Source organism: Pipistrellus kuhlii, unplaced genomic scaffold (genome assembly GCF_014108245.1).
Source record: "Pipistrellus kuhlii isolate mPipKuh1 unplaced genomic scaffold, mPipKuh1.p scaffold_m20_p_163, whole genome shotgun sequence".
Lineage (NCBI taxonomy): Eukaryota > Metazoa > Chordata > Mammalia > Chiroptera > Vespertilionidae > Pipistrellus > Pipistrellus kuhlii.
In genome coordinates, this window is record NW_023425475.1 from 30,325 (window position 1) to 45,676 (window position 15,352).

Genomic DNA, 15,352 nt, shown 5'->3' on the forward strand with positions numbered 1-15,352 from the left:
GGGGGGGGGGGGGCTTATTTTCGGGGGGATGCCTTCTATTTCCCTCAGAAGGAAACCTGTGAGTAGGTCTTATTTTCGGAGGATGTCTTATTTTGGGGGAAACACGGTAGAATCGAACCCGGGACCCCATCTAACCACTGAGCCACCCCCGCCAGGGCTGGGAGTCCCTTTTTCTAGATCACAACAGCAACCGGACGGGCCTCCCGTTCCCGGGGGGGATGCGGGTGTGGGAACGGCCACCGTCCGCCTCTCCTGGAATTTTGCCCCCCCTCTCCCCCCCCCCCCCCGCCCGCCCCTGCCCGCCCCCCCCCCCCCCCCCCCCCCCGCCGTGGGGATGAGTGGCTGCCGCGGCCCCCGGGGGGATGGACTCCGTCAGGGCCTCATACACGGCGGCTACAGAAGCCCCCGCGGCCCCAGGTACGGCATTAGCGGCCGCGCAGCTAAATGACAGCCGCCCGCCGGCCATAAAGCTTTATGGGAGGCTCTGGGCCGTGCCGTGGGCCTAACGATACCGTTATGTGGAGCCCGGCCACCTCCGGCCGCCGGCCATCCATCAGCGCGCGGGCACTGCCGGCGCGGGGCGGCCAGTCCATGCATCTTGGCTCGGGCGATGAATAACACCGCTCGGCGCCCATTACTTTATGACAAGACACAGAGATTCACTTTGCTTTTCATTTACCCGCCCGGCGCCCGTGTATGGATGTATATGCCTCGGCGCCTGTTCCCTCCCCACCGCCCCCCCCCCCCTCTCCGGCCGCACGTAATAAACGATTATAAATCTCCACGTCCGACCGGCTCTCTCCCTCTCCCCCGGCCGGGCTCGGGCGGCGCATCGGCAGGTGGAGAAGAAGAGAGAGGAGAGAGAGGGAAAACCCACCCACGGCGACGCACTCGCACCTTTTATTTATGGTGTTGTCCTTGGTGACGGAGATTTCAATGCCCCGAGAGGAAAAGCATGATTAAAGGGGTGCACGTCCTCACCGGGGAGCCGAGGGCAGCCTTCTATTTGCCACGGGAAATATATTGGGTCGGCAAGTAAGTAATTGCGGGTTTCACACATATATGGCTTCAGTTGAATTTTTAGGTTTGCAGACGTAGTAAAAATGTAAAACACATTTTGTTATTTGATAGTTGGCTATTCAGCTGTTAATCAGTAAAAAAAGTTTTTTGATCTGTTTTGTAGTTTTTGTTTGGCGTTCGTTGAAAAATGGAAAATCAAAGGAACATTTTCGTCATATTTTGATTTTTTATTTCCACAAAGGGAAAAACGCATCGCAAGCTCATAAAAAGTTATGTGCTGTTTATGGTGACGAAGCCTTAAAAGAACGGCAGTGTCAAAATTGGTTTTGCCAAATTTCGTTCTAGTGATTTTTCACTCAAAGATGAAAAACGCTCTGGTTGTCCAGTTGAAGTTGATGACGCCCTAATCAAAGCAATAATCAATTCGGACTGTCACAGTACAACACGTGAGATTGCAGAGAAGCTTCATGTATCACATACATGCACTGAAAATCACTTAAAACAACTTGGCTATGTTCAAAAACTCGATACATGGGTTCCTCACGAACTGAAAGAATCACAGTTAACGCAACGCATTAGCAGCTGCGATTTGCTAAAGAAACGTAATGAAAATGATCCATTTTTAAAACGACTGATAACTGGCGATGAAAAATGGGTTGTTTACAACAATATCAAGCGGAAAAGATCGTGGAGCAGGCCAGGTGAACCAACTCAAACAACATCAAAAGCTGATATTCATCAAAAGAAGGTTTTGTTATCAGTTTGGTGGGATTACAAAGGAATTGTCTACTTTGAACTCTTACCACCCAACCGAACGATCAATTCTGATGTCTACATTGAACAACTAATGAAATTAAACAATGCAGTTGAAGAAAAGCGGCCCAAAATTGACAAATCGAAAAGGTGTTGTATTCCATCATGACAATGCAAGGCCACACACATCTTTGGTCACTCGGCAAAATTAATGGAGCTTGGTTGGGATGTTTTGCCACATCCACCATATAGTCCTGACCTTGCACCATCTGATTACTTTTTGTTTCGATCTTTACAAAACTCCTTGAATGGTAAAAATTTCAATAATGATGATGATGTCAAATCGTACCTGATTCAGTTTTTTGCTAATAAAAACCAGAAGTTTTTTGAACGTGGGATTATGATGCTGCCTGAAAGATGGCAAAAGGTCATTGATCAAAATGGGCAATACATTACAGAATAAAGTTATTTAGTTCCATGAAAAAATTGTCTTTGATTTTCTTTTAAAAATCCGCAATTACTTACTTGCCGACCCAATATAATCCCTTTTTGACATCAATTTCATCGAGAATAGACAGCGGCGAGTCATCGGGAGGAAGGGGGGCGGGCGGGGAGCGACGCAAACACGGTTCTAACTTCTCGAAGGTTCCCTCCGAGCGTCGCCCGCCGGAGAAACCGCTGGGGAAGTGGGGGGCAGTGGGTTCGGGGGGCAAAGGGGGTCCTTTTCCTTCTGGGAAACAGGCGGAGTGGGAGGCGGCGGATGGTTCCTGTTTCCACTGTTCGGAGGATTGGTTTTATTATTATTATTATTTAATATATTTTATTGATTTTTTACAGAGAGGAAGGGAGAGAGAGAGAGAGGGATAAAGAGTTAGAAACGTCGATGAGAGAGAAACATCCACCAGCTGCCTCTTGCACACCCCCCACCGGGGATGTGCCCGCAACCGAGGTACATGCCCTTGACTGGAATCGAACCCGGGACCTTTCAGTCCGCAGACCGACGCTCTATCCACTGAGCCACACCGGTTTCGGCTGCTTTTATTATTTTATATCTGTGCGTGTCAGGGAGGGAGAGAGAGAGAGAGAGAGAGAGAGAGAGAGAGAGAGAGAGAGAGAGAGGGAAGAAACAGGGGAGAACTCAGAAACACTCGTCAGTACACATAACGTCTTGTGCTGTTCCCCAAGATTGCCATTAAGAAGGAAAAAAAATGGCACTGGTGTGTCTACTATGGAAACGTTCAATGGGCCCAGGTTGGTGTGGCTCAGTGGATAGAGCGTCGGCCTAAGGACTGAGGAGTCCCAGGTTCGATTCCGGTCAAGGGCATGGACCAGAGCACATCCCCAGTGGGAGGTGTGCAGGAGGCAGCTGACGGATGTTTCTCTCTCATCGACGTTTCTTTTTTTATTTACTATTATTTTTTTAATTCTTTTTTTTAAATGTATTTTGTTGATTTTTTACAGAGAGGAAGGGAGAGGGAGAGAGAGTTGGAAACGTCGATGAGAGAGAAACATCGACCAGCTGCCTCTGGGGATGTGCCCGCCACCAAAGTCCATGCCCTTGACCGGAATCGAACCCGGGATCCTTCAGTCCGCAGCTCGATGCTCTATCCACTGAGCCACACAGGTTTCAGCTCATCGATGTTTCTAACTCTCTCTCTCCTCCCCTTCCTCTCTGTAAAAAAAAAATAATATATATATATTTTAAAAAGCCGGAGCCCGTGCCCATCGGGGCCACCCCCGGCCTCCCTCGGTTCCTGGGCGGCCCCACCGCCGCCTCTGACACCTGCCTCTCGCCCGGCGGCCGGGGGCCTGAGAAGCACATTCCGCCCTGTGTCAGCGTAAAAATAACAGCCCGGACGCTAACCCAAACACAATTACCCCGCAATTACCGTTCAGACGTCCGCCGAATCCGTCTCAGGCCGCCCCACTTCCCCCCCGCGGCCCCCCATCTCCCCCCTCCCCCCAGCCAGACGCCCTCATGCCCCAGGCCGGCGGGTGCTGGGGTCTGCGCGCCCTCCCTCCGCCCGCTGCCATCGGACCCGCCGCACTGGGTTCACCGCCCGAGGTCGGCCCCAACCGCCCACATGTGCAGCCGATTAGGGGGGGCCGGGGGTCAGGGGGCGAGCCCGCGGCCCCCGCTCGCTTTTAACTTGCTAATGTCTCTGACCCCTTTGTGCCCAAAGAAAGACAAGGAAAACGGCTTCCATCAGCCCCGGGCCCTGGGCGCTGTGGCCGCAGGGCCGGCCCGGCACCGTGTTTGGGGATCAATTACGCCCGTCAGGCTGAGACGGCCCAGACCCCGCGTCATGTTCGGGCAATTAGATCGGGGGCTGCGGGGGGCCTCCCGGTTCGAGGACCACCCTCCTCTCTCCCCTCCCCCCCCCTCCCACCTCCCTCCTCCTACCCTCCCTCTCCCTCTTCTCGTCTCTCTCCATCTCCATCTCCCTCGTTCTCTCCCTCTCCATCTCCCTCTTCTCTCTCTCTCCATCTCCCTCTCTCTCTCTCTCCATCTCCCTCTTCTCTCCCTCTCCATCTCCCTCTTCTCTCCCTCTCCATCTCCCTCTTCTCTCTCTCTCCATCTCCCTCTTCTCTCCCTCTCCATCTCCCTCTTCTCTCCCTCTCCATCTCCCTCTTCTCTCTCTCTCCATCTCCCTCTTCTCTCTCTCTCCATCTCCCTCTTCTCTCCCTCTCCATCTCCCTCTTCTCTCTCTCTCCATCTCCCTCCTCCCTCCCTCTCCATCTCCCTCTTCTCTCTCTCTCCATCTCCCTCTTCTCTCTCTCTCCATCTCCCTCCTCTCAGCCCTCTCAATCATCCCGCTCTCTCTCCCTCCTCCTCCTCTCCCATCTCCTCGTCCCTCCTCCCCCCCTCTCCATCTCCCTTCTCCCCTCTCCATCTCCCTCTTCGCTCTCCTCATCCCTCTCCCTCCCTCCCATCTCCCTCCTCTCTATCTCCATCTCCCGCTTCCTCTCTCTCCATCTCTCTCCTCTCTCTGCTCTCTCCCTCCCTCTTCCTCTTCCATCTCCCTCTTCTCTCCCCCTCCATCTCCCCTCTCCTCTCCCATCTCCCCTCCCTCTCCTCTCTCTCTCTCCATCTCCCTCCTCCCTCCCTCTCCATCTCCCTCCCTCTCTCTCTCCATCTCCCTCTTCTCTCTCTCTCAAGCAGCACAGACAAGGAAGCTTCCTCAAACATATCCATGTGTTTTTTTACAGAGAGGAAGGGAGAGGGAGAGTCAAAGATAAAGACATCGATCGGCTGCCTCCTGCACACCCCCAACCGGGGATGTGCCCGCAACCAAGGTCCTTGCCCTTGACCGGAGTCGAACCCGGGGCCCTTCAGTCCACCGCAGGCAGACGCTCTATCGGACCTTTCAGTCCGCAGGCCGGCGCTCCATCCGCGGAGCCACACCGGCTTCGGCAGCCGTGTGCTTTCTGAACCCCGCCTTGTCCCCACGTGTCACACGCAGAGCCACACATTCACGTACACAGACCTGAGCCAAGTACATGTGTGAAACCTTGGTCCTATTAGATAAATATTACTGATGTCAGAGGGGAAGGGAGAGGGAGAGAAACATCCACGATGGGAGAGAATCGTGGACCGGCTGCCTCCTGCACGCCCCCCACTGGGGACGGAGCCCGCCCCCCGGGCCTGTGCCCTGAGCGGGACTCGAACCCGGACCTCCCAGTCCCTAGGTCGACGCTCAGCCGCTGAGCCGCCCGGCCGGTCTGTACTGGCTTTTTTTATGCCATAAAAGCTGAACTTCCGAACAGAACACAGCGGCCACACACACACGGGTTCGTTTTACTGCAAACAGCACTCCATCTCTCTCTCCCCCTCCCTTCCTGCTGAAATCAATGAAAATATACTCTGAGGCCGATACGTGAAATAAAGGAAGCCCCTCTCACCACCACCCATTCCTCCCGCAGAATCCGCCTCTCCGGGTCATAACGGCCTCGCGCGCGAGGGACCGGGGCCGGGTTCGGGGAGAGGGACAGGGACAGGGACAGGGACAGGGGCCGGCTTCAGGGAGAGGGACAGGGACAGGGGCCGGCTTCGGGGAGAGGGACAGGGACAGGGGCCGGCTTCGGGGAGAGGGACAGGGACAGGGACAGGGGCTGGCTTCGGGGAGAGGGACAGGGACAGGGGCCGGCTTCGGGGAGAGGGACAGGGACAGGGACAGGGGCTGGCTTTGGGGAGAGGGACAGGGACAGGGACAGGGACAGGGACAGGGGCCGGCTTCGGGGAGAGGGACAGGGACAGGGGCCGGCTTCGGGGAGAGGGACAGGGACAGGGACAGGGACAGGGGCCGGCTTCGGGGAGAGGGACAGGGACAGGGGCTGGCTTCGGGGAGAGGAACAGGGACAGGGGCCGGCTTTGGGGAGAGGGACAGGGACAGGGACAGGGACAGGGGCCGGCTTCGGGGAGAGGGACAGGGACAGGGACAGGGGCAGGGACAGGGACAGGGACAGGGGCCGGCTTCAGGGACAGGGACAGGGACAGGGGCCGGCTTCGGGGAGAGGGACAGGGACAGGGACAGGGACCGGGGCCGGCTTCGGGGACAGGGACAGGGACAGGGGCCGGCTTCGGGGACAGGGACAGGGACAGGGAGCCGGCTTCGGGGAGAGGGACAGGGACCGGCTTTGGGGAGAGGGACCGGGACAGGGAGCCGGCCCCGGATTGGCCGCCTGGAGCACCGGAGGGTCCGTGGTCCGAGGAAGGAGGCGTTTTGGGGTCCCCCTCCCCGGCCAGGCCAGGCGGGCGGGCGGGGGGAATGGGGGCGCCGGCTGAGTTATGGCCCCATCGATCGGCCGCCCCCCGAAGCCGTGGGCCTCGGCCATAAACGCTCTCTGCATCAGGCAGCCGGGCACGTCCACGTTTTAATGAACTGTTTTCACACGGTCCACCGGGCGCCTCCCGGCTCCGGCCGCACAAATCACCGCCCCCCCTTGCCCCCCGCCAGCCGCTCCCCCACCCGCCCTGCTCCCCCTCCCCCTCTGCCCCCCCTCCCGCCAGCCCTCTGCCCCCCACGCCCTGTCTTCTCCGTTTTCAAATGCAAATGGGGTGCCCAGTCCTGCACCCTCTCTCCAGAGGGCGGGGCCGGGCAAGGCCAACCTCAGGCTTCCAACCCCTCGCGAAGGCGATCCTGACCGTCAGGGACTCCCCTGAGAAATAAGCCGCCGGAGGTCCGGGTTCGATGCCCGGTCGGGGCGCAGGCCCGGGTGCGCGCTCCATCCCCAGAGGGGGGCGGGCGGGAGGCGGCCGGTCTGTGATGCCGCGATGCTCTCTCCTCACGGACGCTTCTCCGTCTCCCTTCTCTCTCTGACATCCACAGAAACACATTAAAAAAATAAAATAAAAACAGCTGGAACCGGTGTGGCTCAGTGGATAGAGTGTCGGTCGGCCTGCGGACGGAAGGGTCCCGGGTTCGATTCCGGTCAAGGGCATGGACCTGGGTTGAGGGCACATCCCCAGTGGGGGGCGTGCAGGAGGCAGCTGATCGGTGTTTCTCTCTCATCGATGTTTCTGACTTCCTTCCTCTCTGTGGAAAACCAATAAAGTATATTTTGAATAAATAAATAATAAAACAGTAATAATAAGCCCCTCCACATGGGCGCCCGGCGTTGCCATGGTTCCCGGCGATGCATAAAGAACGAACCGGACCCTCACCCCCCCCTCCGGCCCGGAATCCTCCCCCATCAGGCCCGGGGTCCCCCCCCATCAGGCCCAGGGTCGCCCCCCCATCAGGCCCGGGACCCCTCATCAGGCCCGGGGTCCCCCCATAAGGCCCGGGTCCCCCCCATCAGGCCCGGGGTCCCCCCCATCAGACCCGGGTCCCCCCATCAGGCCCGGGACCCCTCATCAGGCCCGGGACCCCTCATCAGGCCCGGGGTCCCCCCATCAGGCCCGGGTCCCCCCATCAGGCCCAGGCCCCCCGTGCCTGGCGTTTCTCCCCGTGACCGGAGGCGGATGAATTATTGATCCGGGACGAGGCCGGCCGGTCCCTGCGGGGTAATTAACGGCCGTTTCACTGACAAACAGGCGCTCGGCCAGGCCCACGCCCACCCTCCCAGCGACAGCAAACTACCCGCGTGGGGCCGTCGCCCAGGGCTCGCCTCCCGGTAACACGGATGCAAACGAGGGTGTGAATGCTAGCGGCTGTGGGCTCCGAGGCCGGGGCCGCCTGGCGAGCCCCCTCTCCCCGCTCCCCCCCTCCCCCGTGGAGATCCGTGCTGTCGCCTGTCCGCGCCGGCCCTTTAAGACCCGGCAACAGGTGACACGGGACCGGAGGCGCGTCCTCGTCTGATAACAGTGATGGAGCCGAAGCCGGTGTGGCTCAGTGGATAGTGCGCCGGCCTGCGGGCTGAAGGGTCCCGGGTTCGATTCCGGTCCGCGGCATGGACCTTGGTGGCGGGCACATCCCCAGTAGGGGGTGTGCAGGAGGCAGCTGATGGATGTTTCTCTCCCATCGATGTTTCTAGCTCTCTGTCCCTCTCCCTTCCTCTCTGTAAAAAACCGAGAAAATACATATTTATGTTTTTTAAAAGCTGCGCCCAGGCCCGAGCCCACATGAGCTCCTCGTTACGCCCCGCTCCCCGCCCCCGTCCCCCTGTTGGTGCTCAGAGTCCGCGGGCGCCGCTGGGAAGCGACGTCCCCGGAAAACTGCCCGCGCCTGTTTCCAATACGGGCCCGGCCCCCCAGGCCCCCCGCCCCCGGCCGCGGACAAACAGAACGCCTTTTTTTTATTTTCTTTTGCTTTTGCTTTTCTCCCCCCCCCCCCCCCCCCAGCCGCTGGCATGTTGAAAGCCGCCGGTTTGATTGACACACGCTCTGCCTTAATGAAGGCAATTACCAAGAATAACAGCCGGCGGCTCTGGCCAGCGTCACGGCCGCCCCCCGCCCAGCGCGGCAGGCCGGCCCCGAGACGAGAACCAGGTTCCCGGTGGCGACACATCGCCCCCAACGCCCGTCAGAGCCGATCAGAGCTGCCGGGCTGAAGGGAGGGGCCCGAGGGGGGAAGCCACCTCGGGGAGCCCCCCGTCCCCCTGCCCCCGCCCCCCCGCCCCTCCAAAACTAATAAAATAAAACACAGCCCCGCGCACAGGGGCCTCCCCGCGGCGACCTCTGCGAGCAGCCGGCGTCGTCTGTCTCTTTTGCTAAAAATCTCTGCTGCGCCCTTTTTATTGTTAGTTTTAAAATATATACATTTTATTGATTTTTCACAGAGAGGAAGGGAGAGGGGAGAGGCATAGAAACGTCAGCGGTAAGCCAGGCCCCGGCCGGTGAGGCTCAGTGGATAGCGCGTCGGCCTGCGGACGGAAGGGCCCCCCCCCCCCCCGCCCCGGGTTCGATCCCGGCCAAGGGCATGGACCTTGGTGGCGGGCACATCCCCGGCGGGGGGCGTGCAGGAGGCAGCTGGTGGAAGTTTCTCTCTTATCGACGTTCCCGCCGTGAATGCGCGTTTGCGATGCTGTTTGAAGGAAGGAGGAGGGCGTGTGGGGGGTTTTCAATGTCTCTCGGCCTATTTTTATTCATTTGTTTGTTTGTTTATTTACTTATTTATGTGTCTGAGAGGGAGAGACGCGGACCTGGTCCCTTCGCCTTCCTTTTAGCTCATCCGCAGCCAGGAGACCGGCTCTGGCCAGATTCCTGGGAGACACTGCCCTCGGGTGGCCGGCGTGAGCGTTGCAGCGGGAGAGGAGCCTTCCTTTTGTCCCTCAAAACGCAGGTTTTACCAGGCGAACCCGTGAGGTCCCGTGAGGAACCCGTGAGGACAGGGACTCCAGGTGACGGCCTGCCTCACCCCCTCCAGAGGGCGCCCGCCCGCCCGTCAGCGGGGCCACTGGGGGCGGCGCTGAGGGTAACAAGGCACATCCTCACAGCCCCGGCCCCCAGGACCCTGCAGGGCTGCGTGAGCAGAACGGCCGATCGCCTATCGGACGTGCCCCCCCCTGGGCTGAGAGCTCGGGGTCAAAGGCCAAGCGAAATGCACCGCAGCCCGGAGCTTGTTTGTCTGCGTTTAATGTACTTTTATTGATTTCAGAGAGGAAGCGGGGGAGGAGAGAGACATCGAGGATGAGAGAGGATCACAGACCGGCTGCCTCCCGCACGCCCCACACTGGGGGTCCAGCCTGCGATCCAGGCCTGTGCCCGGAGCGGGAATCGAACCGTGGCCTCCTGTTCAGAGGCGGTGCTATATATACTATATATATATATAATCTTGAGTCAGGAATAAAGTGAATAAAACCAAAGCACCTTAGCCAGGAGACAGTGTGCAGCGGGCAGTTTGGTACGATTCCTTTATTGGGCACATGATTCTGGAAGGACGCACACCCCCCCGCCCCCGGCACGCACACACACACACTCACACTGCATTCGGTTTATTGGGTATAAATACTATAAAGACGTAAATACAGTTTACAATACACCCCAGAGGCCTCTGACCACTGACGCTGAGGCAGCAGCAGGTCAAGGTTCCTCCTGAGCCTGAAGTTAAAAACCACGCACTGTGCGCCAGCAAGCTCGCCGAACAGGTGGAAGCTTCCGGAAGTCCCCACGGGGACAGAGCCCCGGGCACTCAGCAGGGCCCTGCCTCTACACACTCACACACACACACACTCACACATACACACACATACAGTCACACACACACATTCACACACATACACTCACACACTCACACACACACACTCACACACACATACATTCACACACTCACACGCACACATTCACACTCATACACTCACACATACACACTCACATACACACACACACTCACACACACATTCACACTCACACACACACACACATTCACACACACTCATTCACACACACATACATTCACACACACATTCACACACACACATTCACACACACACACACACACACACATTCACACTCATACACACACACACACACACACAGCGCGTCCAGGGGGGCACAGCCAGATGCCAACATTAAATATAAGCAGCAGATTCGCTGCGGGCCCCACGCACAGCTCCGGGGACACCGAGGACCTCCACACGGGGCGGCTGCACGGCCAGTGTGCCCGGCGGCTGCCCCTACAGGGACGGGGCGCACGGGGGGGGGGGGGAGGGCACACGGGGGGGGGGGCGGGAATGGGGCGCACGGGGGGGGGACGGGGTGCACGGGGGGGGGGACGGGGCGCACGGGGGGGGCGGGGCGCACGGGGGGGGCGGGGCGCACGGGGGGGACGGGGCGCACGGGGGGGGGGGCGGGGCGCACGGGGGGGACGGGGCGCACGGGGGGGGGACGGGGCGCACGGGGGGGGGACGGGGCGCACGGGGGGGGGACGGGGCGCACGGGGGGGGGGGAGCGTACGGGGGGGGGGACGGGGCGCACGGGGGGGGGGACGGGGCGCACCGGGTGGGGGGGGGGCGCACCGGGGGGCGGGCGCAGGTTCCCGCAGCCGCGCCGGCCGGCACAGGCACTGCCGGGAAGAGGCGGGGGAGGGCGGCGGGCTCCCAGGGAGGCGGGGGAGGGCGGCGGGCTCCCAGGGAGGCGGGGGAGGGCGGCGGGCTCCCAGGGAGGCGGGGGAGGGCGGCGGGCTCCCAGGCGCCGCTCGGGGTCACTGGTCCCAGGGGCCTCTCGGACCGCCGGCCGCGGTGCTGGAGGCCGGGCGGAAACAGCCTCTCCTCAGGGGTGGAGGACGCGAAGGGGTGTTTTCCGTGACGTGACAGGCCCAGGGACCCTCCGTCTCCGTGCCTCCGCCCGCCGGCCCGCCCGGGAGCCGAGCCGGGCTCTGCCCACGCGCACGGTCCGTGTGAGCCCCGGCTGCGATGGACGGACGGGAGGCGTGTCCTCTGCGTCGCCGTGCCCTGGCCTGGACCCCGGGGGCGCCCTGAGCAGGCGGCGCTCGGCCTCGGAGGGGAGAGCGAGCGGCCGGGGAGCGCAGGCTCAGCCGCCCCAAACCGCGCGGCCGCTTCGCCCCCCACCGCCCCGAGCTCCGCGCGGACCGCAGGGAGCGGGCGTGGCTCCGTCCTCCAGGAGCACAGCCGGCGGGAGCGGGCCAGCCAGGCAGGCAGGCCGGGGAGAGCCGAGGCCACGAGGAGCCACGAGGAGCCACGAGGGCCCACGTGTCCGTCCGCGCAGTCTGACACGTGTCCATCAGGGCCGTCTGACACGTGTCCGTCCGCGCCGTCTGACACGTGTCCGTCCGCGCCGTCTGACACGTGTCCATCAGGGCCGTCTGACACGCTGCTGAGGGCCCCCGGCCGGGCCCCCGAAACCAGAGCCCGTCCAGGCCCAGCAGCAGACGCGGGCTCCATGGAGACCGCACGCCCGGTCCTCGCCGAGCCCGGCTTCCTGTGTTCCCCCCGCGTGGGCGAACGGCCCGCCCCGCCCCGCCCCCCGCCCTCACACCCACTGGGAGCCCCCGGGCGTGCGCCCCCCGGGGCTCGGCGGCCGGCGGCCCTCCCCGCTGTCCCCAGGGCGCGGCCCCCAGGGCCCCGAGGGGGCGGCCCCGTCCCCGGCCTCCAGGCAGAGGAGCAGGGCCTTGGCCGCGGCCGCCAGGTCCCCGAGGCCCCGGGCGCAGCACTCGGCACCGCCGGCCCCGGCCGGGACGCAGAGCCTCTCCACGCAGGTCCGGAGGGCGGCCCCGTCACCACGGCGTCCTGGGCAGGAGAGGAGAGTCACTGCCCGGCCCCTCCCGGGCGAGGCAGGGAGAGGGAGAGGCAGAGGCAGCAGCACCCACGGCGAGAGAGAACCAGGGGTCGGCTGCCCCCTGCTCGCCCCCCCCCCCCCCCCCCCCCACCCCCCCCCCCCCCCCCCCCCCCCCCCCCCGGGGATGGAGCCTGTGCCCTGACCGGGGATCGAACCGGGGCCCCTTCAGTCCGCGGGCTGGCGCTCTATCCACTGAGCCACACCGGCCGCCCAGGGCAGGTGGGTGCTTGTAAGGACGGGCTTTTCGGGGTCTGACCCGCCCTCACAGGGTCCCGGTCGGTGACTAATGCAGGAGGCAGCACCGGCGAGGTTTAGGCAACAGACGGAGGAGGAGCGAGGAGAAGCCTCTACCCCTTTCACCACGAGCCCGACAGTACGGCCGCCCCCGAGCACGCACCTCCCAGGGCGGCCACCCCCCCCCAACCCCGAGCACGCACCTCCCAGGGCGGCCGCCCCCCCCCACCCCGAGCACGCACCTCCCAGGGCGGCCGCCCCCCCTCCCCCCAGCACGCACCTCCCAGGGCGGCCGCCCCCCCTCCCCCCAGCACGCACCTCCCAGGGCGGCGAGCACAGCGTCCACCGTCCGCTCCACGCAGCCCGTCAGTTCCCACAGCCCCGGGGCGAGGCCCGCCAACGCCCTCAGGGCCCCGCGCCCGCCAGGCTCCTCCTGCGAACAGAGCGAGTGTGAGAACGCGGGACGGCCTCGTCCCTCCCCCTCCCCCTCCGTGGGGTCACCGACGAGGGGTCAGACTGAGACCGCCGTGCCGGCCGGGAGCCGAGGGGAGGACGGACACTGGGACAGAGGCCGGGAGGACAAACACGGGACACACAGAGGCCGGGAGGACAGACACGGGACACACAGAGGCCGGGCTGGGAGGACAGACACCGGGACACACACAGGCCGGGAGGACGGACACCGGGACACACAGAGGCCGGGAGGACGGACACCGGGACACACAGAGGCCGGGAGGACAGACACGGGACACACACAGGCCGGGAGGACAGACACGGGACACACACAGGCCGGGAGGACGGACACCGGGACACACAGAGGCCGGGAGGACGGACACCGGGACACACAGAGGCCGGGAGGACAGACACCGGGACAGAGGCCGGGAGGACAGACACGGGACACACACAGGCCGGGAGGACGGACACCGGGACACACAGAGGCCGGGAGGACGGACACCGGGACACACACAGGCCGGGAGGACGGACACCGGGACACACACAGGCCGGGAGGACGGACACCGGGACACACACAGGCCGGGAGGACGGACACCAGGACACACACAGGCCGGGAGGACAGACACGGGACACACAGAGGCCGGGAGGACGGACACGGGACACACACAGGCCGGGAGGACGGACACCGGGACACACAGAGGCCGGGAGGACGGACACCGGGACACACACAGGCCGGGAGGACGGACACCGGGACACACACAGGCCGGGAGGACGGACACCAGGACACACACAGGCCGGGAGGACAGACACGGGACACACAGAGGCCGGGAGGACGGACACGGGACACACACAGGCCGGGCCAGGAGGACACACACGGGACACACACAGGCCGGGCTGGGAGGACAGACACCGGGACACACACAGGCCGGGAGGATGGACACCGGGACACACACAGGCCGGGAGGACAGACACAGGCCGGGAGGACACACAGAGGCCGGGAGGACACACACAGAGGCCGGGAGGACGGACACGGGACACACACAGGCCGGGAGGACGGACACAGGCCGGGAGGCCACACAGAGGCCGGGAGGACACACACACAGGCCGGGAGGACGGACACCGGGACACACACAGGCCGGGAGGACACACAGAGGCCGGGAGGACACACACAGAGGCCGGGAGGACACACACAGAGGCCGGGAGGACACACACAGGCCGGGAGGACACACACAGGCCGGGAGGACACACAGAGGCCGGGCTGGGAGGACACACACGGGACACACAGAGGCCGGGAGGACACACACAGGCCGGGAGGACACACACAGGCCGGGCCGGGCTCACCGCTCCCCATGAGGCCAGGACGGCCTCCAGGCCCCCGGCCAGCGCCTCGGCCTTGGCGCTCAGCTGCTGGGCCGCCTGGAGGGAGAGGACAAGCTGGTCGTACCCACACGTCCCTCAGAAGCACGAACCCGGGACGCCCCGCCCCCCGGGCGCCACCCAGAGGCGGGTCAGGCTGCTGTCAGGGCACCGAGGAGGCTGATCGGGGAAGTCGCTCGGAACCGTCCCTGCGGTTTGGGCTCAGAGTGGAGAAGCAGACGGAGCAAAGGGAAGAGAGGACGGGAAGTGGCCAGCAGGTGTCACTGCCGCTCCACCGGCCGAAGGTTCACCGGGATCCCCCGGGACCAGCCCATTGCGGGCCCGCAGCTCCCAGCAGCCTTTCCACAGGGACACAGGCCACACGTCCAAACACGTGCATCTGCAACCGTCTAGTTCATGGAGTCACACACACAAACTCAGGGGCGGAGCATCGACCTAGGAGCCCGGAGGGCAGGGTTCGATTCCCGGTCAGGGCACAGGCTCGGGGTGCGGGCTCCCTCCCCAGTGGGGGGCGTGCAGGAGGCAGCCGGTCCGTGGTTCTCTCTCAGCGAGGACGCTTCTCTCCCTCCCTCTCCCTTCCTCTCTGACGTCAATGAAAACCAGCGGGAGCCCCGTGTGTTACCTCGCTCGGGGGGCGCAGGCCAGCGAGTTCACTCCGCAGCGCCCCCGCCCGCTCCAGCCCGGAGTCGATGAGCAGCCGCAGCCCCGCGCCGACTCCGTCCCACAGGGCGTCCGCCAGGTCCTCCTGGGGAGGCACCGGCCAGACTCAGGCTCCAGCGGGAGCAGTGCCCGCAGACACAGTGCTGAGCAGAGGGACCCCCACACTGTGCCCACAGC

The 15,352-nt window shown here is 63.1% G+C and overlaps 1 protein-coding gene across 1 annotated transcript in view; it reads right to left on the reverse strand.

Annotated features, from left to right (window-relative positions):
* The window catches only part of LOC118720352 (zinc finger protein 281), a 44,946-nt gene that overhangs the window by 12,154 nt on the left and 17,440 nt on the right, over positions 1 to 15,352 (reverse strand). Inside the window, exons 27-29 of the mRNA XM_045582462.1 lie at positions 15,138 to 15,260; positions 14,462 to 14,554; positions 3,895 to 3,915 (exon numbers count right to left, since the gene is read on the reverse strand). Coding sequence (XP_045438418.1) covers positions 3,895 to 3,915; positions 14,462 to 14,554; positions 15,138 to 15,260 — 237 coding nt within the window. The remainder of the gene's footprint in view (positions 1 to 3,894; positions 3,916 to 14,461; positions 14,555 to 15,137; positions 15,261 to 15,352) is intronic.